This window comes from Camelus bactrianus, chromosome 26, assembly GCF_048773025.1.
Source record: "Camelus bactrianus isolate YW-2024 breed Bactrian camel chromosome 26, ASM4877302v1, whole genome shotgun sequence".
Taxonomy (NCBI): domain Eukaryota; kingdom Metazoa; phylum Chordata; class Mammalia; order Artiodactyla; family Camelidae; genus Camelus; species Camelus bactrianus.
In genome coordinates, this window is record NC_133564.1 from 32206812 (window position 1) to 32231724 (window position 24913).

At 44.4% G+C, this 24913-nt stretch overlaps 1 protein-coding gene across 4 annotated transcripts; it reads left to right on the forward strand.

Annotated features, from left to right (window-relative positions):
* The first annotated feature begins 5075 nt into the window (after nt 1-5075).
* On the forward strand, nt 5076-24694 carry AP3M2 (adaptor related protein complex 3 subunit mu 2). 4 transcript variants are annotated; one of them, XR_012502379.1, is made up of 10 exons: nt 5076-5189; nt 6684-7028; nt 11509-11680; nt 14882-15019; nt 18803-18888; nt 19120-19253; nt 20710-20917; nt 21143-21287; nt 22555-23103; nt 23240-24694. XR_012502379.1 is itself a non-coding variant. In XM_074353377.1 (9 exons), the coding sequence occupies exons 2-9, from the start codon at nt 6756-6758 to the stop codon at nt 22653-22655; spliced, it is 1257 nt and encodes a 418-aa protein (XP_074209478.1). In that variant the 5' UTR covers nt 5076-5189; nt 6684-6755; the 3' UTR covers nt 22656-24694. The 4 variants fall into 4 exon arrangements, 3 of the variants coding, with proteins under 3 accessions (XP_074209478.1, XP_010956211.1, XP_074209479.1); XM_074353377.1 differs by having other exon boundaries at nt 22555-24694; XM_010957909.3 differs by lacking the exon at nt 5076-5189 and adding an exon at nt 5199-5322 and having other exon boundaries at nt 22555-24694.
* Nucleotides 24695-24913: the final 219 nt, after the last annotated feature.

A 24913-nucleotide genomic window follows, 5' to 3' on the forward strand; every position in this document is an offset into this window, starting at 1 on the left:
TATAGAACATGGATTGAAGGGGTGGGAGTAGACTGGGAGACCGGGCCGGAGGTGGCTGATAGTCATTCAGGCCGTGATGGCCTGGCCGTGGGTGGGGCCAGTGGAGTTGAGAAAAGGCAGACCTCCTGATTTACTTCACAGAGACAATCAGCAGGGCTTGCTTCTGGATCCGGTGAGGGGATGAGGGTAACAGAGGATTTAAGGACAATTTGTGGGTATTTTTGAGTAGTTGAATGGCTAGTGAGGTCGTTAACTAAGGTGGGGAAAGCTGGGGGTAGAAAGGGGATGGAGGAAGGAACAGATCTGGGAGGGAGACTCAGGAGCTCCTTTGTGTCCTATTCAGCGGTCTGTGAGCTGTCAAGTGGGCAGCTGGATATGTGGGTCTGGAGGTCTGTGAAGAGGCTGAGGTTGGATGTATCAAATCAATCATTTAAGCCATTCAAAGCTTACTTACACTCCTGAGGTCATCTGGACACAATAGGCAGAGATTGGAGGAGTGTCGTAAGAAGTCCATAATTCGTGCCGCAGAATGTCACGGTCGGATATTTCTGGGGTTAATCGTTCAAGGCAGGGGCCATTTGGTGGAATGATGACATCCCCCAGGAGCTGAGAATCCGTAGGCCTGCCCAAGGCTGCCGGGAGAGGGAGGCAGCTGTCTTCTTGTCTGGCAGGGTTTGGATTTCAGGAACTTGAGATGGCTTTGCGGGTGTGCATCCCGAGAGACCCCGTCATAGCTTATTATTGGCTGCACGTAACACTTTCTGCTTATTTCCCTTTAACATCCCTAAGGCTTTAGACAAGTGTTGTATGTGTCCACCTGGTCTTGGCTCTGCTGTGGGAAATTAAAAACTAGTGTGTCTCCACCGGTGTTGAAGAGTTAGGGACACAGAGTGTCCCAAGCCCAGCATGGTGGGGACAGCAGCCAGGAGTGGGAGGTCCCTAAGGGGGAGGTGGGTCTCATGTCCCAGGACAGGGGTGTCAAGTTCAAGCTCTTCTCACCTCGGGGACAGGCGCCTTCCACAGCCAGGCTTACACAAGCTTGTTCTGATTTTTTTAAACGGAGCTGGTCCTTTCTTTAGTTTTTTTTTTTTCACACTTGATTGTAAGCTCCTGGAAGTCCTGCTTTAATTCTCTTTGCCCCCTCAGTGTCCAAGCAGTAGTAGGCTCCCTGTAAATGTTACATTAACAGGTGAATGAATGTATATAAGGCATTAAGATATATACCCTGTGGTTCTCAAAGTGTTTACAGTTCAGTCATGGGGATCAGATTCATACATGATGCATAGCAGATTATCAAAAGCATTATAGGTGACATGAAAAAGCTGTGGGAAAAAAAAGCTATTTGATCCCAGAAGAGGGAGAAATTACTTCCCGTGTCGGGGCATCAAAAGCTTAGGGCAGACTTGCTGGAGGAGGAAACATATGGCTGGGCTTTAAGGGCCGGAGAGAATTTCCACAGAAAGGATGTGTAAGAGACAAAATTGGTGCCAAGTAGAGGGATCAGGGAGAACAAAGACACGGAGCGGAGGCATCTCATTTCTTAAGTGCATGACGGGTCGTGAGGTTTGGTGCAAGGGTGGTATGTGTGGACAGGAGGAGGAAGTGTCAAGCCAGAGGGGTGTGTTGGGGCTCCGTTGCAGCCTCTTACAGATGTCTTTCTCAATGAGCAAGGCCTCAAACCCCCAGATTAATCAATTTTATTTTTATTATTTATTTTATTTATTTATTTTGTTGAAGTATAGTCAGTTTCCAACGTATCAGTTTCTGGTGTACAGCGTAATGTTTCAGTCATACATATACATGTATTCCTTTTCATATTCTTTTTCATTAGAGATTACTATAAAATATTGAATACAGTTCCCTGTGCTAGACAGTAGAAACTTGTTTATTTTGTATATAGTAGTTAGTATTTGCAAATCTCAAATTCCCAATTTATCCCTTCCCACCCCTTTTCCCCGCTGGTAACCACAAGTTTGCTTACTATGTCTGTGAGTCTGTTTCTGTTTTGTAGATAAGTTTATTTGTGTCTTCTTTTTTTTTTTTTTAAGATTCCACATACGAGCGATGTCATATGATATTTGTCTTTTTCTTTCTGGCTTACTTCACTTAGAATGATGATCTCCATCCATGATGCTGCAAATGGTATTACAAAATTAATTAATTAATCATTCCCAGGGAGCCCTGAGAGCTGGGATTGGTTTTTCACAGTAGAAAAAGTCTCAAGGGTGAGAGCGGTCCAACGCTAGGATAGTTTATCAGTGGAATCTTTAGAGAGTCTCTTCCTGGAGATTTTTATGCCTGAAATAGACCTACCATTTGTTGATTTCCTGTGGTCTCTCCTAAAACCATGGGAGTGAACTAGACGAGCTCCCAGGCTCTGTGTTGCTTGATGCAACTCAACAAATATTTGCGTGGTGACTTGTCCGTGACCCCGGGCATGGCTGTGACCGAGTTCATGCCATCGCTCCCTGCCTTCCAAGTGCCTCTCTTCCAGGACTCCTTTCTCAACAACTGAACTTCCGTCCACACAGTGGCCCAAATCAGAAATCTATAAATCATCTTGGATTCCTCTTCTCCCTCACCACTCCCTTGCAAGTCACTGATCCTCGTCCTACTTCTCATTGGAATTTGTCCAGTTCTCTCCTGTCCCCCATCCCGACTGCAGTCACGAGCATCTTATGTGAATGACCGCGGCAGTGTAAAGGATCTCCCTGCTTCCAAGCTCCGCCTTCCCTAAACCATCGCACACGAATGGTCTTTCTGAAATGTAGATCTGAAGACCTTTCTCAGCGACCCCATCATCCTCACGGTTCCTGGGACTCCCAGCATGATCTGCTCTTAGGGTCTCTGCGCTGCCTGTTCCCAGTTCTGGAATGCCCTTCCCCAGATATCCCGGCGAACTCCCTCTCCTCCTTCCAGTCTTTGTTTGAAGGTCTTTTCTCAATGACACTTTCTCTCACTACCCTCTTAAAAACTGTAACTTGCCCTCCTGAGCACCCTTCTGTTTTTCCCCCATTGCACTTACCACCTTCTGACTTACTATAGACCTTACTTATTAAGTTGATTGATTTTTATGTCTCCCCCCTCTAGAATGTAAGCTCCACTAGGGCAGGGATTTGTGTCTTAGGTCCACCGGTGTTGTGTACTCAAGAATGGGAACAGTGCCTTATTCATAGCAGGGCTCACTAAATATTTATGGAATGAATGGACAGTGGTCAATGGACAGTGGAGTATTTTATACCTATTAACAATGAGGTATAAAAGCTCACAAACACCTGGCTCCTACTTACCTCCCTAGTCTCATTTTAGGGGGAAAAAAGTCTGTATGCTTTCTCCCATTCTGTCTCAGCTGTAAGTTAACCCTCTCGTCTCTAGAGCTTTCTACTCACACTCTTCCGTGTCTTTCCATCCCAGTGGAATCCGTGTTCATCTTTCAGGTTTTAGTTTAGAAGGACTTCCCTGAATCTCGCCCCCCCCCCCCATGTGCTCCTCGCTGATCATGCTGTTTTGAGTTGCTTCTCATTTGTGTCCGCGGCTCTCGGACAGGAGACTCTGCCTGTGATGTTAGTCGTTGCAGCACCTGGCACAAGGTTTGATGCATGGGAGGCTCTCAGTAAACAATTCAGTGATGAAAGAAATGCCCTCAGCAGTGATAACGTTTCTGCACCCTTGACACACACTGCTTAGTAACTCAGCGGGAGTTTCTGGTGCTGCTTCTTAGGTAGTAACAATTGCTAGTACTTTTCTTACTCAATACTCACAACAGCTTTCTGAAGTAGGTACTTCCTTATTTGAGAAATGAAGGAACTTGAAGTTTAGAGACACTAAGGGTACTTTCCTCAAAGACACAGCTGTAATTGTTGGATCAAGATACAAACCTAGGCAGTCCGGCAGCAAAGCCTCTAACCTTACAGAATACCACCTCACTCAGCCATTTTTTTTAGGGGGGTGGGGTAGGTAATCAGGTTTATTTAAATGGCGGTTCTAGGGGATTGAACCCAGGGCCTCGTGCATGGTAGGCACGCACTCTACCTCTGAGCTATACCCTCCCCTTCATTCAGCCATTTTGATTTGGGGTTTTCTCTTTTACTGAGTTCGAAATTAGCGAACTACTTGCCCTTAGGAGTATGGCAAAGAACAACCCAGCCACCTTCGGTGAACATTTATCATGGTCCTGTGTCAAAAGAGCTGTCACTCAGGCTCCCTTTCACCAAAGCAAAAACCAAAGCACAGGCCGGGTGACGCCCCCGATGTCTAGGTCATCGTTATCATCACCACAGTTTACCCTTTTCTTCAACATATCCGATGTCCAGGCACCGTGGCAAACCCTTTCCACACTTCATCTCACTGAAGAACTCAATTTTCGTTTAATTGAAGTTAAACCTTGTCTTTTGACTTCTACTGCATGCTTTTCTGGGTCACAAGGGCTTAACTCACTTAAAATAGTCATCAGAGATCCAGTGCAGTCTGGAGGGAGACCTGTCCAACCCCCCTCATTTTCTGGGAACTGAGCCTCTGAAAGGTTAAGTGCCTTGCGCAAGGTCAAGCAGGTGGTGGTCCAGCTGGGGCTGGAAGAGGCCTTGTGAATCCAGGCCCAGAGCTCTTGATAGGACGCTCTACAGCCAATCGCCCTTACCTTACTCAATGTACATAAATGAAAAGGCATCACGTCTTTTTAAAAATGCACTTAGCTAATGGAGAGTAGGTATCACTGCTCATGACTTATCATCTATGACATGCTATTCGATAAATCGTGCCCTGGAAAACACACTTTTTCGCATCCTCTTCGAGGCGCATTCCACGGTACGCAGGTGGCAGCGCAGCTGCACGAGCCCTTTGTGACTGGGTGATTAGAAGCCAGGCGTCCGCTCGCTGTTCACGACAGCCAATAAGGGCTCAGAACCCCAGAGCTGCACCAATCGGAGATTATGGAAGCCTGAACAAGGGCCAATTGGAGGCTCGAGGCCGAGAGCAGGGTGAGCCGCGAACAGCGATCAATCAGAGGGGAGGAGCTGTTCACCGACGTCCAATCAGCGGCCTCTAGGCCTCCCGTCGCGGGCGACGCTGGCGCGAGTCCCGCGGGCCGGCCAATCAGCGGGCGAGCGGCAGCTGGTGCTCCCGGGGAGGGGCGACCGGGGGCGGGGCCTGTCCTCGCGGCCGAAAGGTGGGCGCTGCGAAGAGCAAGACGGGTGAGGAGAGCCGGGGCCGGGGTGGGGCTGGGCGCGCGGGGCCGGGGCCGGGGCTGGGGGCGAGCGGGGCCGGGACAAGGTCATGGGATGCCGCCGGAGGGACCCTCTGAGCTGCAGGATGCTGCGGGGAGAGGTGAGGGGCTCAGTCCCGGGCTGGGGAGGTGGCCAGCTCCGGCCCGAGGGCTGGGGGAGGAGAGGACACTGTTGCCATGGCGACGCAGGTGCGCAGGCTGGTGACCCTTTTCCGCCCTGGATTGTGAGCACACCTCAGTCCGCCCCCGGCCACCTCCGCCCCGAGCGGCCTCCATCCTCACTGGCTTGCAGGCGGTTGGGCTGCGACCTGCACAAAAATAACCCTCTTTGGCAGCCGCCTCTGCGCCGGGACAGCGTGGCTTCTCGCCGCCCCCTCCCTCCCTCGCGGGCAGAGGGATTAAGCTCGTCCTGCGCCACCTGGTACAGCAGGCCTCTGCGGTGTGACCACCTGGGCCAGTTCACGGGACGGCCACAGCTGCGTTTCAGCGCGGCCGCCTGATTCTGGGGACTGAGAACTAGGGGCACCGTAGGATCCCCCAGATGGATTTTTTAAAAAAGGCATCCAGCCTTGTGCATAACAAGTACGTAGAGAACGGGATCTGAATGAATAAAGACCACGACATCCCTGTTCCGTGAAGGATTGCGGGCCTCGAGAAGAAGGAAAGAATGAGGACCCAGCTATGCAGTGACCCACCTACTATGTAATTTTACATCTTCTAGTAACCATATTAAAAAAAAAACAAAACAGGTTAAATTAATTTGCATATATGTTATTTACCTGATATAAAAATATCAATATTAAATATAATCCTTATTAAGTTAATATTATTGATTAATTAAGTTAATACTAAGTTATTGGTAAGCTATTTTAAATTCTTTTTTTCATACAAAGTCTTCAAAATCTGATGTATGTCATATTCACAGTGCATCTCAGTTTGGATCAGCCACATGTTAAGTGCTCAGTGGCCCCATTTGGCTGATGGCTACCCTATGACACTGCACAATTTTAAACATTTCTTCGTGTGTGTGTGTGTGTGTGTGTGTGTGTGTGTGTGAGAGAGAGTTAGTGCCAGATAAATGAAACTCATCAGTGTTCTTTGAAGTCCTCTTGTATACAAGGTGGCACTGTGCCCTGAGGCAACAAAAAACAGAAGGCATGGTCTTTTTTTTTCTCAAGGAGCTTCCAGTCCAGTTTAAAAAATAGGCACCCAAAAATTAAGCTGAATTTAAACTGGATATGATTCAGGCAGTGGTAATGATAACGGGGCAGTCTCTGACTGATTGACAAAGGAGATGGCTGGTAAGAGTCCTTATGAATTCTAGGGCGGGGTAATTCAGGCTCCTGCAGGAGCGGAAGACTTGAGTCTATCCTTGAAAGGTGGGTAAGAAGACTGGGATGCTGGACATGTGGGGAGGGTGTTTGGGGAGAGTGGAACTGACCACAGCATCTCTTGTTTCTAGAGTTGAAAATTTGGAGAGTCCTGAGGCTTTCGGACCGAAAAAGACTCTCCTCTCTCACTGACGGTCTCCATCATGATTCATAGCCTTTTCTTGATCAACTCCTCCGGAGATATTTTCCTAGAGAAACACTGGAAAAGTGTGGTCAGCCGTTCTGTTTGTGATTACTTTTTCGAGGCGCAGGAGCGAGCGACGGAGGCGGAAAACGTCCCACCTGTCATCCCCACTCCTCATCACTATCTCTTAAGTGTGTACCGGCACAAGATCTTCTTTGTGGCTGTGGTCCAGACGGAGGTCCCGCCCCTCTTCGTGATTGAGTTTCTCCACCGAGTGGTGGACACCTTTCAGGTGCGTGGATGTGAGGGGCGCATGCCTGTAGGTGACAGAGCGGTTTTATGGTTCTGTTTCCCTTGTATTCAGCCTCAGTTAAGGAACTTTGCCAAAAATCAAAACTCTGACATGGCTTACTTCCTCTCCCACCTGACAAGACTCTTGTTTCTGTTTATTCAATAAACAGAATTGGCTGCATTTCTAAAATGACAAATTGTAGACTTTTGAACCTATTGCCCGAGAAAGCCACCCTACTTGGTATGATTGTATACAGTCATTTCAGTTCTAGATATTGGAATTGTCTTTTTATTCACAAATCTGAGGAGTTTAGATTTATTTGTGGTGGACTTGATGTTAACCGTTGTTAACATTGTTTTGAGTCGCATCAAAAAGTGGTGAGTGTGTAAAGACATATATTTTTAGGTAGAAAAAGCTAAATAATGCTTGTTTCACTCTTCCTGGCAGGGGTCATTGGTGAATCTATACTTCATCCTGGATTTGGGGTGCCTATCCACAGCATTTGAGTACCAGTGATGGGCTCTTGTTGCAAATTTAAGATTAGAAAATCTTCTGCTCCCGTGAGAATTTAAGTGACACATTTTACAAGATACAGTTTTCATTTTGAGTTCTTTCAGGAATAGACTGGAAGCTCTTGGGGAGGGGGGAGTCTGTTATAATAGGATGTCAGCACCCTTTATAACACAGGATTCTAGGCTTGCCCAGACCCTGGACCCAGACAGTGAATCCTCAGTGAGTCGCTCAGCTTCTAACTTTTGTGGTTATTTGCGTAAGTCGGTAATAAAGGAGAATCAGGGGCCCTTTGGTTTAACTTCTGCATCATGTGAGGTAGGAAATTAGTCACATGAATACAGAAATTGTGGGACTGGAGAAGGAGAGAATGAGGACTCAGACATTATGATAAATTAAAAAGCAAGTCAAAGAGTCCTTTCATTTGCCCTTGGGTGTAGATCACACGTTTAGAACAGCTTTCATCCCCAAAGAATTTAAATATATTTAAACAAATTTTCCCCCCAAATTCTTTCTGGTAGTATTGTTCTGGGATTCCAGTGGCGTTCTGGGATTCCAGTGGCGTGCTGGTTCCTCTGCAGAGTGAAAACCTGAGAACTCTAAACCCCAGTCCTTGGAGGAACTGGAAGGAGAAGGACCCAGCAGTTTAGATCTTTGACGGCTCTTCTTCTGAGTCCCACATACGATGCTCAACCCGGCTCTGACTTAACGGTCTCCTTGGCGAAACTCCACATCTGCTTGAGAACTCCATAGTGATACTATGTAACTTCTTACAAGAAGGAAGTGAGAAAAGGTGTTTCATTTAGTTGAAACCACAGAGGAACTGGGGAAAACAGTGAAGCAGCTAGTTTGGAAGTCTAGGACTTTAGAGCTTGATGTTTTTAAAAATATATTTTTTATTGAAGTCTAGTCAGTTTACAATGTTGTGTCAGTTTCCGGTGTACAGCACAATACTTCAGTCATATAGGAACACACATATATTCGTTTTCATATTCTTCACTATAAGTTACAAGATATTGAATATAGTTCCCTGTGCTATACAGTATAAACTTGTTGTTTATCTATTTTATATACATTAGTATCTTCAAATCTTGACCTCCCAATTTATCTCTTTCCACCCTCTTCCTTCCCTGTTAACTGTAAGTTTGTTTTCTATGTCTGTGAATCTGTTTCTGTTTTGTAAATAAGTTCATTTGTCTTTTTTTTTTCTTTCTGTTCCACTTATGAGTAATATCATATGGTATTTTTCTCTTTCTGGCTTACTTCACTTAGAATGACGATCTCCAGGTCCATCCATGTTGCTGCAAATGGCATTATTTTATTCTTTTTATGACTGAGTAGTATTCCATTGTATAAATATACCACAGCTTCTTCATCCAGTCATCTGCCGATGGACATTTAGGTTGATTCCATGTCTCGGCTATTGTAAATAGTGCTGCTATGAACATTGGGGGGCATGTGTCTTTTTGAATTAAGGTTCCCTCTGGATATATGCCCAGGAGTGGGATTGCTGGATTATATAGAGCTTGACATTTTTGAAGAGTTTGTTAGAAGTAAATGGTCGCATCCTGATGGTAATGTCTTATCTGTTGGGTGTCCTTGGCCTGCATTAGTCCTCCAGTGCTGGACTGTGACAGAAGGGTTCCAGATGTAGAATGAATTGCACACACTTTGCCGTCAACCTTTGCCACACTCACGAGTCTCCTTCCAACTGCTGATTTATAAAATTGAGTGAGGTGTTTTATTTTCAAAATAAAATCACTCTTGAGAAGGAAATGTGCAACTTTTCCCCCTTCAATCCTCTTTTTTTTTTTTGAGAGGGGGTAACTAGGTTTATTTTTTTATTTAATTATTATTTTTTTTAATGGAAATACTGGGGACTGAACCCAGGACCTCATGCATGCTAAGCATGCACTCTATCGCTGAGCTACACCCTCCCACCTCCTCCTTTTCTTTAAGAAGAAATTTTTTTGTTTGTTTTAGAAACACAGTCCTGGTTCCTAAGTGCTCCTGAGTATTGGAATATCTCTGATCATTGAGATCATCTGATGTAATTTAGATCATATCCAGAGTCTGTGTTCAGTTTTGGGTATCATAATTTGAGGAGACTCTTGCAAAATTAGAGCATATTCAAAGAAATGGCAAGGCAAGGAAACAGTCTAGAACCCTACCAAAGCATGAACAGTGGGAGGAACAAACAGGGAGTTCGGCCCTGAGAAGGAAAATTGAAGTCAAACCTTGTCCTTGTCTTCAGATAACTGAGAGGCTGCTACATAAACTTGTTCTGGAAGGCAGATCTAGGATGCCAATGTCAGTTTAGCAAGAGAAAGAACTTTCTAATAAGTGGCGCTGTCCATGAATAGAATGAGCTTTCTCAAAAGGGGGAGAATCTCCTTCAGTGGATGATTCATCTGAGAGGCCCAGCAGGAGGCGTGCTGACGCTGCTGGGAAGGGCACGGAGCGGCAACAAGCATTTCTCCACATCATTTCATCATCATGCATCTCAGTTTATGTTGTGCTATATAGTTTACAAAGCACTTGCACACATACTCGTTTTTTCATTTTAATTTAAAAAAATTTTTTGATAGATATATGCACTAATGAAACCACCGTCACAACCCACAAACATGATAGCTAACATTTCCATCACTCCCCAAGAGGTGAACAATTTCAAATTCTCAATTTATCCCTTCCCACCCACTTTACCCCCCCCCCCCCCGGTAACCATAAGTTTGTTCTCTACATACAATTCTCATTTAATCCATCATGTTTAGTTTTTACAACCCCCTGCACCCAGTGGTATTATCCTGATTCTACTATTAGAGAAATCAAGACCCAAATTAGTTAGCATGACTTAATCTAGTAAGTGACAATTAAGATTATTACCCAGGCCTTGCAGCAACATGGATGGACCTAGAGACGATCATACTAAGTGAAGTAAGTCAGACAGAGAAAGACAAATATCACATGGTTATCATTTATATGTAGAATCTAAAAAAAATGAGACAAATGAATTTATTTACAAGACAGAGACAGACTCACAGACATAGAAAACAAACTTATAGTTACCAAAGGGAAAAGGTCAGTGAGGGATAAATTAGGAGTTTGGGATTAGCAGATACAAACTACTATATATAAAACAGACAAACAACAAGGACCTACTGTACAGCACAGGGAACTATATTCAATATCTTATAACCTATAATGAGAAAGAATATGAAAAAGAATATATATATGTATCATATATATTAATATATAAAAACATAAATATGACTGAATCACTATGCTGTACACCAGAAACTAACATAACATTGTAAATCAACAATACTTCAATTAAAAACAAAAGATTATTACCTAGGCCTTCTGACTTGGATTCCAGTGCTTTTTCCACAATCTAGATAATTTAGTATCTAAGTTTAACCTTTGTTAGTAAAAGAACAAACTGTTATGAGAAGCCTGGCATCTTGTAGGAATGATCCAGAGAGGTTTCCTGGTGTGCCAGCTCACCCCCCTCATTTCATTTCCCTCTCAAATCTTATTTGCTGCGTAAATATTAAGAAACAGCATAAAAATAAGGGCTAAAAAGATTTTCAGGCCAATCTGTATCATATCAGGTATCATTTTGCATAATTCTTTCAAATTCATATTCATGGCACATATGATAGTCTAGATTCAGTTTTATATTCTTTCTATTTTATTAGTTGAAGAAACGCCCAAAGAGATTAAATGGCTTCCTCTAGAGTATGAAAGGAGTCATTAATGACACTAGTACTATAACCCAGGCCAGTGTTCATTCTACCGAACTGGGCTGCCTGGGGGACTGTGCTGCCGCCTCCTTCACTGACTAGAGAAGAATATCCCAGAAACAGAGGAGACGCGTGGACAGGACCAGATCCCTACTCTCTGGGAACATTCCTTCACTCACTACAATCTCAGTGATAAATCTGTATACATACTGTGTTTTCATCAGGATTATTTTGGAGTCTGTTCGGAGCCAGTGATAAAAGACAATGTGGTGGTGGTTTATGAGGTACTGGAAGAAATGCTTGACAATGGATTTCCATTGGCTACGGAGTCGAACATCCTCAAGGAACTGATAAAGCCTCCCACTATCCTTCGCACCGTTGTCAACACCATCACAGGTACGGAGGGGGCGCCCACCGAAGGCCGATGGCATCTTGGGTGGGGCTTAGTCCGGTGTCGTGTGCTGTTTTGAGTGCTTGTCTTTGGGAACCTCAAATGTCCAAGTGCTCTCATCTTGCTCTTCATAGTCTTGTGAGGATAACCTGAAATACTTTTCTGTTATATAGAAAATACCCTGATTTCAATGACAGAATGAACTGTTCTCCTTTTAAAATCGTTTTCTTTCTAATTACAGCCCATGGTTATTGTAGGAATGTCAGAAATACAGAAAAGCACAAAGAACATGAGAATAACTCATAATCCCGCCACATTTTTAACATACTGGTGTATATATTTTTTTGTCTTCTCTATTTAGACAGATTATGGATGGATGGATAGTTTTTTAAACAACTCTTGTGTGTGTATATGTATGTGTGTATGTGTATGTGTGTATATGTGTGTGTGAATTCTGATAGCTACATACACCCATGAAATCACCACCACAATCAAGACAGCTAACCTTTCCATCACTCCCCAAGAGGTTCAATTTTCGAATTCCTCTTGTATATTTTTAAACTTACCTTTTATGAATGTTTTGTGAACGTTATCCCATTACGATAAATATTCACCTGCCTCGTTTTCAATGACGTTACAATTTTCTGCCATAGTTATCTACTCTGTCCCTGTTTATAATGTTTCTGATTTTTTGTTCTTTTAAATAACAAGGAATTCGCATTCTTCTACCGAGATCTTTGTGCACACCTAGAATGATTTCTCTTCAGTACTGGCGATGGAAGTACTGGATAAGAGGGCGTCCGCATTTTAAGGACTTCAGTGCGTTGTGCCCAGCTGCCCCTCGGAAAAGTTGCACCAATTTACACTTTCGGGAGCAATGCCTGTGCGCCCTAGTCAGCCCTATTCTTAGTAGTTTTTTAAAGCCTTTGGCAGTTTGATACTTACTATTTACACACTTTTTTTTATTACTAAGGAAGTTAAAACCCGTTCAAGTGTTTATTGCCTGTTTTCCCTCTTTTGGGTCCTTTGCCCATTTTTTGGTTGTTGAAATGTTTTTTTCTTTTTTCATTTTTTAATATAATTTACAATAATAATTTAAATTTAAGAGAATTCTTTTCACTTAAGGATATTAAACTGACACATGTACTGGAAATGCACACGATGGTTTGTAGTTCTTTTTATGTTTTGAACATTCTGTGTGGATTTTTTCTCCCAACCTGCTCCTTGTCACTGAACATTGTTTCCAGGTGGTGGTTAGCCACGTTTAACATTTTTGATTTTGGCAAATTAATCATCCTGCTTCATTAAGGTTTTATGTTTGGGGTCTTGCTTAATGTACAGTGTTTACAAGGGTTTTCATGGAATTTGACAAACTGATTGAAAAATACATTTTAAAAAGTACAAATATGTAGGTATGGCCAGGATAATTCTGACAAATAATTACAAAGGGGTTGGAAGAATCTGCCCTGTCAAATATCAAGGCATATTAAGTTCATATAATGCATAAGACAAAACTTAATAGAATAGATAGAAGAACTGGGACAGTTTTGAGGAAAAAAAATTTTTTTTAAAAACAAGAGAAAAAAATGTGTCCTATCAGATTCAAGATATATTATGAAGTTTCAGTAATTTTAAAATATTTTTAAAATATAGTATTAATAAATAGACAAACAATGATTGGGATAAAATAGAAAGTCCAGAAAGAGACACTTGCTTTTATAGGAACTTGGTATAGATAAATGTGCTCAGATGCCAAATCAGTGGACCCCAGGCCAGTTGTTAAATATATTGTACTGGGACAGTCAGTTTTGATACAGAAGAGAAATGAAGTTCCCCTGCTCATTCTATACACAAAATAAATTCCAGTTGGATCAAGAGTTAAACACACACAAACAAACTTCAAAATTGTTAGAAGAAAATATTGGAGAATGTCTTTTTGATCTCAAAGAAGGGAAGGTCTTCTTTTTTTAAAAGTATAGTTCCTTCTAGTTCTTTTATGGTTTTATTTTTAGATTTAATTCTTTAATCCATTTGGAATTATCTTGGTATACAATATAAGATAAGGCTGTATGTTTTTTCTCCAAAATTGTCAGTCAGTTTCCCTAGCACCATTTATTGAATACTTTATCCTTTCCCCCTATTTTAAAATATTTTTACCTTGTACTAAGTCATTGGATTTTTGGTTTGTTTTTAGGCTCTTCTGCCTTGTTACCATACTGCTTTAATTATTATAGCTTGATGATATGTTTTAATACCTACTGCCTCTTTTTTTATAGTCTCTTATTGTAAAATTTTTAATAGTTTTCTTATTTTTTTAAACTAAAAAATTTTTTTGCATTCTTTTCATACCGCCTCTTTATAAGAAAACAAATTTTCAATATTCTGGGCTCATTTAAACCTTAAAAACTTTGTTAGTGCCTGAATCATTTATGCTATGAAGTCAGTGTCCTGAATCTCACTGAAGTCTAGAAAAGATACCTGAGAACCACTTTCGAATAGGTGAAATGTTCTGTAAACACGCTATGTGCATGTGTTAAACATTTCTTTCTTTAGATTAAAAAGATCCAGGTTACAGACAAAGAAAATAGATTTTAAATTAGTTTTTCTATTTCAGAACTTCAGTATAGAACTTTTGAATTAAAAAAAAAGTATTTTTGATGCCTGTGGGGGATAAACAAGTCAAGGAATCAATTTTCAGTGCTTATAGACAGGGAATGATCCGATTTATATTCTTTTCCTAAGTTTCAGTATTGGTATGAGAGAGACCATGTTGATGTATACACTTTAAGAACTGGCATACATCTGCCTAAGAGCCACCTCAAACTAGAATACAGTTTCTACCCATGAAACTTTTACATCAATATGTAGATTACCATCCCTACTGAAAGCCAATACATTATTTAAGCTGCAGGCTATTGTGGAATTTGAGAGACCAAGTTCAGGTTACTTTCAAAACCAAAATATGATATCTGTTTCTCAGGTAACCTTTTTAAAGCTTTATTCTGCTTGAGGAGGCAGACCAGATGGCGTCAAGCTTTAAAACAGACTTTGTGACCAAGATAAAAGTTGGGAAAACTCTAGTCTTTTTTTAAAAAAAATTCTTCAACTAAGTGCACGAATAGTGGATGCATAGAGACTTGTAGGGAAGTGTTCTGTGGTCATGAGATCACTGGTTCCCTCTAATTGTCAAATATTCTCTGTCTCAGGAAGCACCAACGTGGGGGACCAGCTTCCCACTGGGCAGCTGTCAGTGGTGCCTTGGCGACGGACCGGGGTGAAATACACCAACAACGAGGCCTATTTTGATGTGATTGAAGAGATTGATGCCATCATTGATAAGTCAGGTGGGTGCCTCTGACCCATTGACAGAGCTATGAAAACAGAGAGAGGCCCCTTTCAGATGGTATCTGCTAGTATCAGAATTATCCCCCATTCATGGTCATTCATTTTGACTTGGTGCCAAGCACTGTGTCCTGGGAATGAACTGAAATATTATGAGACAGATGACATAGTCATACATGTAGAAACTCCTAAAGACACCCACAAAAAACTGTTACAGCTAATAAACAATTCAGTCAAGTTGTAGGATACAAAATCAGCATGCAGAAATCAGTGGCATGTCTACCCAAACAACGAACTATGCAAAAAGGAAACTAAGGAAACAGTCTCATTTACAATAGCAATAGAAAGAATAAAATACTTAGGAATAAACTTAACCAAAGAGATTTATATACGGAAAATTACAAAACACTGATCAAGAAAATTAAGGGAGAACAGATGAATGGAACTGCCTGCTGTCTTCAGGGATTGGAAGAATTAATATTGTTAAATGGTCATAATATTCAAAGCAATCTATCCCCATCAAAACCCCAGATGCGCTCCACATCAAAATCTCAATGGTATTCTTTATAGAAAGAGGCAAAAAAAACCCTAAAATTCGTATGGAACCACAAAAGACCCCAAATAGCCAAAGCAAGAACAAAGCGAGAGACTTCACAATTCTACATTTCAAAACAGATTACAAAATTACAGTAATCAAAACTATAAAACAGACATAAAAACAGACATACACTGGGGGAGGGCATAGCTCAGTGGTAGAGTGCTTGCTTAGCATGCACAAGGTCCTGGGTTCAATCCCCAGTCCCTCCATTAAAAAATAATAATAGTAAAACAGACATACACCCGTGAAACAGAATAGAAAGCTTAGAATTAAATGCATATATTTATAGTCAACTGATCTTCAACAAGAGTGCCAAGAACATAGCGGGGAAAGGCTAGTCTCTTCAGTAAATGGTGTTGGGAAAACTGGACAGTCACACGTGGAGGAATAAGACTGGCCCCTTATCTCTCACCACATATGAAAATCAACCCAAAATGGAGTAAAGACTTAAATGTAAAACCTGGAACCATAAAACTACTAGTGGAAAACACAGGGAAGAAGATTCTAGACATGGGTTCTGGAAATGACTTTTTCGGATATGACACCAAAAACAAAGGCAACAAAAGGAAAAACAGACTAATGCAAAACCCCAAAAGCCCTAGCTGGCCAGACCGTGAAGGGTCTCGTGTGCCACTTTCAGGAGCACCATTTGGAGCAACTGAAGAGTTTTTAGATGAGGAGTGACTTGAGATTTGTCGTTTAGGACTGGCCGTCTGGCCTCCATGGGCAGACTAATGAGATTGTGTCAAACTGAAAAGCTTCTGTACAGCAAAGGAATCAATCAACAGAGTGAAAACCTACGAATGAGAGAACATATTTGCAAACCATGTATCTGGTAAAGGGTTAATATCCAAAATACACAAGGAACTCATACAACTCAATAACAAAAAACCAAATAACCTGACTAAAAAGTGGGGAAAAGATCCAAATAGACATATTAAAAAAAAAAAAAAAAAGACACACAAATGGCCAACAGGTATATGAGAAGGTGCTCAGCGTCACCAGTCATCAGGGCAAAGCAAATCAAAAGCACAGTGAGACATCACCTCACCCCTCACATCAAAAAGACGGAAGATAATCAATGTTGGCAACGACGCGGAGGAAAGGGAACCCTGGTGTACTGTTGGTGGGGGTGTAAGTTGGCCCAGCCACTGTGGAAAACAGTATGGAGGTGCCTCAGAAAATTGAAACTACCTTCTGATCCAGCATTCCCACTTCTGGGTATTTATCCAAAGGAAATGAAATTAGGATCTTGAAGAGATATATGCGCTCCCATGTTCATTGCAGCATTATTTGCAATAGGCAAGACATGGAAACAGGCACAATTTCACTTATATGTGGAATCTAAAAGCGTCAAACTCATAGAAGCAGAGGGTAGAGTGGCAGTGAGCTAGGAGGAGGGGAGAGAGAAGTGTGGAGATGTTGTTCAAAGGGTACAGAGTTTCAGTTACGCAAGATGAGTAAGTTCTGGAGGTTTAATATACAGCACAGAGACTACAGTTGTATACTTTTCCCCCCAAAATTACTGAGGTGTAATTGACAAACTTGTAAGATATTAAAAGTGGACATGATGGTGGCTTGCTGTACATGTGCACTCTGAAGGGATTCCCCTCACCTGCTTAAATTCACATATCTCCCACCTCACATGTGTACTGTACACTTGAAATTGCTAAGAGGATAGAACTTAAGTGCTCTCACCACAAAACAAACAAAAACTAATTATGTGGGGTGATGGAGTTTTTGTTTTTTAATGGAGGGACTGGGGATTGAACCCAGGAAATAAGCATGAACTCTACCACTGAGCTCTGTCCTCCCCTCAAAAACAGGTGCAACTTTATCTAAGGTAACAGAAGTCAAATTTTAGGGACGCAGATGAACTTGGATGGGCAGGAGGGGCCGTGCTGGGAAGCTGAAAGGGGTCCACGTCTTGATGTGGGTGGTGTCTGCCCAGGTGTGTACATATGTAAAACTCCGCTGAGCTGCGCATTGAAGGTTCATGCATTTCACTCGGAGTTCTACCTCAATGAAAAAGTGAAAAAGCAAAACCCCAAAAGCCCTAGCTGGCCAGACCGTGAAGGGTCTCGTGTGCCACTTTCAGGAGCACCATTTGGAGCAACTGAAGAGTTTTTAGATGAGGAGTGACTTGCAGAGATTTGTCATTTAGGACTGGCCGTCTGGCCTCCATGGGCAGCACAGCTTGGGTGGGGCAGCCTGGGGGCCGGGGAGGCGGGAGGCTGTCAAGGAGTCCAGGACGGGATACAGATGTGGTGAGGATGGAGAGGGACAGAGATACGGAAGGACCCAAGTCACAGGAAAGATGGGAATGGGTCCTTGTTGGGATGTGGGTGCCGAGGAGGTGGTCATTGTCAAGAATACATCTGTGCTTCTGGCCGAGGCAATGGGGTGGACAGTCTCATGAAGGAAAGGTACGTTGGAGCAGGTCCAGGAACAAAGAACAGACTCACTTTTTGGCACGTAGAGTTTGAAGTGCCTAGGTGACGTCCCAGTGGAGCTGTTCTACTGGCAAGAGTGAGGCTGACCTGGTGAAAAGCTGAGGAAGTAATTGGCCAGCAGTGAACATTGCAGCCTTAGGAAGTAGGTCCAGTGACCCGAGGAGACTGGCAGGTTCGTGGGAAAAGTTCAGAACCATGAAAAGGTGTGGACCTGTACAGACTGTTCAGAGGGAAACCTGCAGGAGGCAGGAGGGAGAAGGCGAGAAAAGCAGGATTAAGGGGGTAGCAGGCCTTGTGGCAGGGAGAACCTGCTAGTAAAGACCAAAAGATCCCACCCATTGGGCGGCTAGGCCCCTGGGGGTCCTGAGGGAGAGCGGTTTCTGATCCATATTCAGTCTTCTGATACAGTGATGTTCTTTTCGATTCTGGTACTAGATGGAAAACTGCTTTAGGCTGGTACCCACCTCACGGCTCTCTTACCCCCACTACTGCATCAGCGTGTCTCCTACTGGATGTGCAGCTGAGAAACGTTTCAAAGGATGGACAGCTGGATTGGGCCGATGATTTGGATGGAGGGACAGAAGGGAAGGAGAAAGAAAACAGGGGAGTGAAGGATGAAGAAAGGAAATAAGTCGGGGAGGAAAAGAAAAAGTCCAAGGAGGAGGGAGGGAGGAAATACGGTAGTTGGTAAGGACGGGGAGGGGTTTACCTTCCTTCCGTCTTCCTCGGCCCAGGTTCCACTATCACCGCGGAGATCCAGGGGGTGATTGATGCCTGCGTCAAGCTGACCGGGATGCCCGACCTGACGCTCTCCTTCATGGTAAGACCCCGGGCCAGAGGGTCAGTTCTGGGTATGGGAAATCAAATGCTTCCCAAAAGGCCGAGGGGCGAGAAGAGGATAAACCGGGGGAAGTCAGCAAGGACGGCCACCCAGCTGGCGTCAGGCTGGACTTTTCTAGAAGCAGCCGCAGAATCTGTGTTAAGGGAAACAGCAGCTCGCTTACTTGCCCGAGAGGAACACGGGTGTTTTAACTGCTGCCTGTCACCCCAGAACCCCAGGCTGCTGGACGACGTCAGCTTCCATCCCTGTGTCCGCTTCAAGCGCTGGGAGTCCGAGCGCATCCTCTCCTTCATCCCGCCGGACGGGAACTTCCGCCTGCTCTCCTACCACGTCAGCGCCCAGAAGTAAGTGGTCCTCGGGGCTCAGCGCGCGTGCGCATGCGCTTGTGCCTGCGCGTGCGCAGAAACAGTATCCGTAGTGATGGGGGACTCAGGCTCTGGGGTGACGTGGGCTCTAATTCCAGCCTCTGTCCTGACTAATCGGGTGACCTCGGGCGGGTTGCGTCTTTCCGCGTCTGTCTGCTTGTCGATAAGTCAAAAATGATGAAAGTACCCGGTTATGAGGATTAAATAAGAATCTGAATAATGCTTAACCCAAAGTGCGTTCTCATTCAGTTTGCTTTTGTTATTTTTGTTATTATCATATGCCTAAATAAGAACATTTATTTTCTCAAATTGGAATCTGAGAACACCTACCTGTCTGTATTCAATCCCTCCAACCCCCCAAAAAGCAACAAATTATGCTATGAAAAATCGTAAAATTTAGTGATCTTTGGTCTCGGACATCCTGTTAATGTGGAGACTGAGGGCTTTAAGTGGAAGATGTAGAGTGAACGGTGTGCAGATGAAACAGCGCCAGGAGAGCTCACAGCCACCGAAGCCTCAAAATAAATGGTTTAAGGAAATACCTGGGCGCTTAAGAGCACAGGCTCTGGCATCAGACTGCTCATGCTTAAGCCGCACCTGCAGTACTTAGGCTACATGACCTTGGGCCCTCAGTCAACCTCAGTTAAGTGTCAGGGCATCAGTATTCATATCATCAGGACAGGAGCAGTGCCCACTGCATTCTTCCTGGAGGGTTAAAATGAAATAATGGAAAACATGTAGGGTAGTACCAGCAGGCACACAGGAAGTACTCACCAGATGCTGAGAACCGTTATGACATTAGGATTATTCTGTGATTTCGCGATTTCCTCTTCTGTCAAACCGTGAGGACCTACTCTACCTCTTAGGGTTTTTGTAAGGATCAGACTCTCTGGGTAAAAGCACACTCAAGAAATTGTGAAAGGTCCAGGAGGTGTGCGTCTGACTCCCCCAAGTACAAAAAGTCATTGGTCGCATGTCACAAAGGAAAACAAAGGTGACCCCTCATTTTTGTGTGGCATGCCTTCCTCAGAGGACACTGAGTATACTCTCTGGTTTGGGGTTTTGTTTGTTTGTTTGGGGAGGGGGACTAGGTCTATTTATTTATTAAAAAAAATTTTTTTTAATGGAGGTATTAGGGATTGTACCCAGGACCTCATGCATGCTAGTTATGCATGCCACCACTGAGCTCTGCCCTCCCCCTGGTTTTGTTGATATTATTGAAATCATTGGAAGAGTTAGTTTACTTACTAGACAGCATCTTAGCTTTACAAAAAGAAAAAAAGGTGTCTGTTTTTTTTTTTTCTTGTGCTTACTTTGTAAGACAGGTAGTAGGGAAGGGAGGGAAAGTTCCCAGCAGGGGGAAAAAAAAAAGGCAAATGTTGCCACTTTTCCGGTACGTTAATGACACGGGGCCTTTTGTCTCTCTCTTTTCCAGTCTGGTGGCAATTCCAGTGTATGTCAAACACAGCATCAGTTTCCGGGACAGTAGTTCCCTGGGACGCTTTGAAATAACGGTGGGCCCTAAGCAGACCATGGGGAAGACCATAGAGGGCGTGACTGTCACCAGCCAGATGCCCAAAGGGGTCCTGAACATGAGCCTCACTCCGTCTCAGGGGACACACACGTTTGACCCTGTCACCAAGGTAGGAGACTGAGCAGGAGGCTGGAGTTGCTGATGTGGTAAATATAAGGAAAGGGGAGACTGATCAAGGGGCATTGTTTTCTCCTCAAAATAATATATGGTAACAATAGTGTCCTCTGCTGGAAAATGCTGCAAAGGCAGCTTGTGCTACTGTGAACAGAGGCCTGAGCTCAGGCACCTCGGATAAAGATTCCACTGTAACTTGTCCTTTCCCGTTTCTTTGGAGATGCTGTCTTGGGATGTAGGAAAAATCAATCCCCAAAAGCTACCAAGTTTGAAGGGGACCATGAGTCTTCAGGCCGGAGCTTCCAAACCAGACGAGAACCCCACAATTAACCTGCAGTTTAAGATCCAGCAGTTGGCCATTTCCGGTAAGTGGCCTCCAGTCTTGGGGGCCTTGAAGGCACTGACGTCAGAAGGCCTCCCGGGGTGGGGGTGGGGGGTCCCCTGTCTCCAAAGTTTGCTTTCATTCCTTGATACGTAATCTTTAGTAAAATCTTTCCTGGCACATTTCTGGGCAAGTTTATAATCCTTACTTTGAGGCTGGCCTGAGTGATGTGAATAAAAGTGTCCAAGACACAAACCAGAAGGAAATCATATTGATAGACAGAGGTGTTCGCAGGCCGCTGTGGAGTACCCCTGGGGTGGTGAACTTGGGGCTCCCAGCGCTTTCAATATGAGGCTGTATCCGCATTCTCAGCTGATCACTGAAAAGAAGACTTCCCTACCTTTCCCCCAGTTTCAGAAGATTTCACATTTCTGTTACCATTTGGAACCCCTGGGCTGATCTAAGTCGGTCTCCTGAGGTCTGTACCTGCTGCAGTAAGAGGAATAGTAGTTACCACTTGCTGGGTGTGCACTGTGTGCCCGGCACTGTTTTAGGCTCTTGTCATCTATTTTCTTACCTAATCCTTAGAATGACCCTTTAAGATGGATAGGAGGTGACTTCAGCTGTATACAAAGGTGCTGGTTTTCTTCACCAACAGGCCTGGTCTAATTTAAGGGATCAGAATTCACTTGGACGGTCAACTCTTTCACCTTACGACGCTTGATAAGCTTTAAGCGCTCTGTACAGTATAAAATGTTCTTTTCTTAGTATGCTGAGAAAACTGAGGAGGCGTTCATCTATTAATCCATCATTTTCCATCATTAATTTATTCATCCAGTTCTACTTCATTTGATTCTGAGTTCATTAACTTTGTTATTGATTCATGAATTCAGCCCCATCAGCTTGAGGAAGATGTGGAGGGAGGGGTTTTATTTTTTCTCTTACCCTCATTTCAGCCTGCAGAGAACTTTCTGCCCTTCCCACCAGGAGCCAGTCTCCCAAAAGGATAGCTTTTTTGTTGGAACAGGTTTCCACCAAGAATGAAGACTGGCGGCTTCTTGTAAGTGACAGAAATCAGGGCACGTATTTTCTGGCTCACTGTCTCAGCCTGCTCTGGGCCATCAGTCTCTTTGATTTGAAAGGAACCTGCATGGTTCTGCCCACCTGCTTCTTCCTTTCTTTTTTTTTGAGTGAGTATAGTCAGTTACAGTGTGTCAGTTTCTGGCGTACAACATCAGGTCTCAGTCATGCGTATATTTACGCCTGCTTCTTTTGAATAATGCCTGTGTCTTATTCCTCCTTCCTTCCAGGACTCAAAGTGAATCGTCTGGATATGTATGGAGAAAAGTACAAACCCTTTAAGGGCATAAAGTACATGACCAAAGCCGGAAAGTTCCAAGTCCGAACCTGAAGGCAGAGTTTGGCCGAGGAAACAGTCATGAACACTTTTTCATTTCTTCCTTATCTAAAAGCAAAAGCAATCAGCTCGTCTCCTAGGTCAGTGCCCCTTCTGGCCCCACCCACTCCTGTTTTTCCTCAGCCTTCAGTGCCACGGAACAGATGCAGGGAGAAAGGGGTCGCCGGAGAGGCCAGGACAGAACTGGACAAGCCGGCAGCAGGGCACAGGTGTGCAATGGAGGGACCGTCCTGACTCCATACCAAACCATCCTGAGCATGGTCCCTGGAGGAAGACTAGCATTTGTTGCTCGCTTGGCTTTAATTCTCCAAAGCCAAGGAAAGACTTCTTTGTTTTTGTTTTTAAGGTGGAAAGAAAGATTAGACAGAGAGCAAGCTTGGAAGGAAAACGAATGTTCCCCGAGGAAGGGGCAGGGAAGGCTCTGCTCTGAGGGGAGCCCCAGGTGTGTGGACGCCCTCAAGTGGGGGCGGAGAGGAGCCCGCCAGCCCCACGGGCAGGAGGGGGGCAGAGAACAGAGGCGAGGTAGCTTCTTTTTAACTCCTCTGCTTTCACTCACACATAAACATCTGTACTTCTAGAAATGAGCTGGGAACTCCCCACACTCAAGTCCACTACTGACATGGAAAACGCCAGGAGAACCTGGTTTTCCCTTAAAGATGACAGTGGTGTCCGACCAGGTTTCAGATGCTGACCGCCACTTGCCATTAGCACTTGGTCTGTCACCTCCCATGAAGTGACCCGCCCCCTGCCCAGCACTGGTTGCCCGAAATGCCTCTTTCCCTGACCCCAGACAATCCCAGTGACTCCACTTCTCCAACCCTTTCCCTGCTCCCTGAGGAGAGTTTTCAGAGATGCCGACTGCATCCCCCTGGGGTGGCCAGGTTTTGTGCAGCACAGTAGTGGAGCGTGGATGGCCCCCTCATTCCTCGTGGAGGGGTCCCAGCCCTGGGACCCAGGGTTGTCAGTGCGGGACTGGTCCTGCAACCGGAGCCTCCCATTGGAAATGTGTCTCCATCAGTAACCCCAGGTGAACAGGAAGCTTACCACTGAGGCCAAGTCAGTCCTGGGAGCCTCCCAGGAGTTTCCTGAGTCTCTTCTGTTCTCTACCAGGTAGTATATTTATTCCCAATACACATCTTCCAGCCCATTTTTGTTTTAAGACAAAATCCCCTAAATCTTTGAACACACCGGATGCTGTCGGAAGGTGGGCTATGTTGCTCGTGTATCGCGCAGTTTGAAAAACATGGCAGCTGAAGGAGCCCCTCAGGCCTTCCCAACAAGTAGCTGAAATTCCAGTTCAGAATGCTCGTTACCCCTTTAATTATTGATACAAAAGACAGGTTTTTTAAATGATAGTTGAAGGAGTAATATTTGCTCTGTTTCATGCATTGAGAAAAACACCTTGTGCTCTGCAAACCCTACAGTCTTTGTCTAAAGCCCTGGTTCCAGATACTTCAGCAATTTCCCCCCCTAGTTTTATCTTCCTACTTGCTGGACTTGTTTTTGCTGCAGAATTATGTCGCTTTGTGGTTCTCCCTGGGATAAATTGTGCCATGTACACCCCGAAGTGTCTCATCCTCCATCACTCCAGACTTGGTCCTGGATTTCTGGGTGCTACACACCCACCTGCCGTGGTAGGGAGACAGCTCTGCCGGTGGACCCTGGAACACCAGAACGACTTCTCTCCCAGGTCCTGGAGGATTTCAGGGTTTCCTTCGTCACAGGAAACCACCAGTCTTGGTCCCTGAATATTCTTCGGTTTATAAGTCCAGCTGTGTTATTTCCTCCAGGACAGCTCATCCTAATTTGAAGGGAAGGACTTAGGAGAAATAAAGGGGGTGTGTGATCTGCAGACCTTAGCGTGGGAGGCCCCACCGGACCCAGACCCCTAGGCGACCCCTCCACCCAGCGGCGTGTCAGCCTGAGTGATGCCGGGCAACGCCACTGAGCTGCTCCGGTCCGTACGTGTTTAATGTGCAGTAGCATTTAAACCTGTTTAAACCTTAATAAAGCTGAGTTTTACCAGTCCTTCACATCCTAAGTGTTCATGTCCTAGGACCACCGGGTGCACACCCCGGTGGAGGCAAGAGGAAATAAATCAGTTCAGGGGATCTCACTGCTTCCACGCTTTGCAGCCAACAGATCTGAAGGAAGCCACTTGTAGTTTGGGGGCGTTGGTGTTAACAGCATGTTGAAGGTCATGAGAACAAGGGACCAAATCAATCCAACGCTGTTTCCCCAGCGGGTGAAAG

Bases quoted from the DNA above. Each gene is read 5' to 3' on its own strand.
- AP3M2 (XM_074353377.1), top strand. From the start codon at position 6,756: ATGATTCATAGCCTTTTCTTGATCAACTCCTCCGGAGATATTTTCCTA. The intron at 7,029-11,508 runs GTGCGTGGATGT...TGTTTTCATCAG, and splicing joins GAGTGGTGGACACCTTTCAG to GATTATTTTGGAGTCTGTTC. The intron at 18,889-19,119 runs GTAAGACCCCGG...CTGTCACCCCAG, and splicing joins ACCTGACGCTCTCCTTCATG to AACCCCAGGCTGCTGGACGA.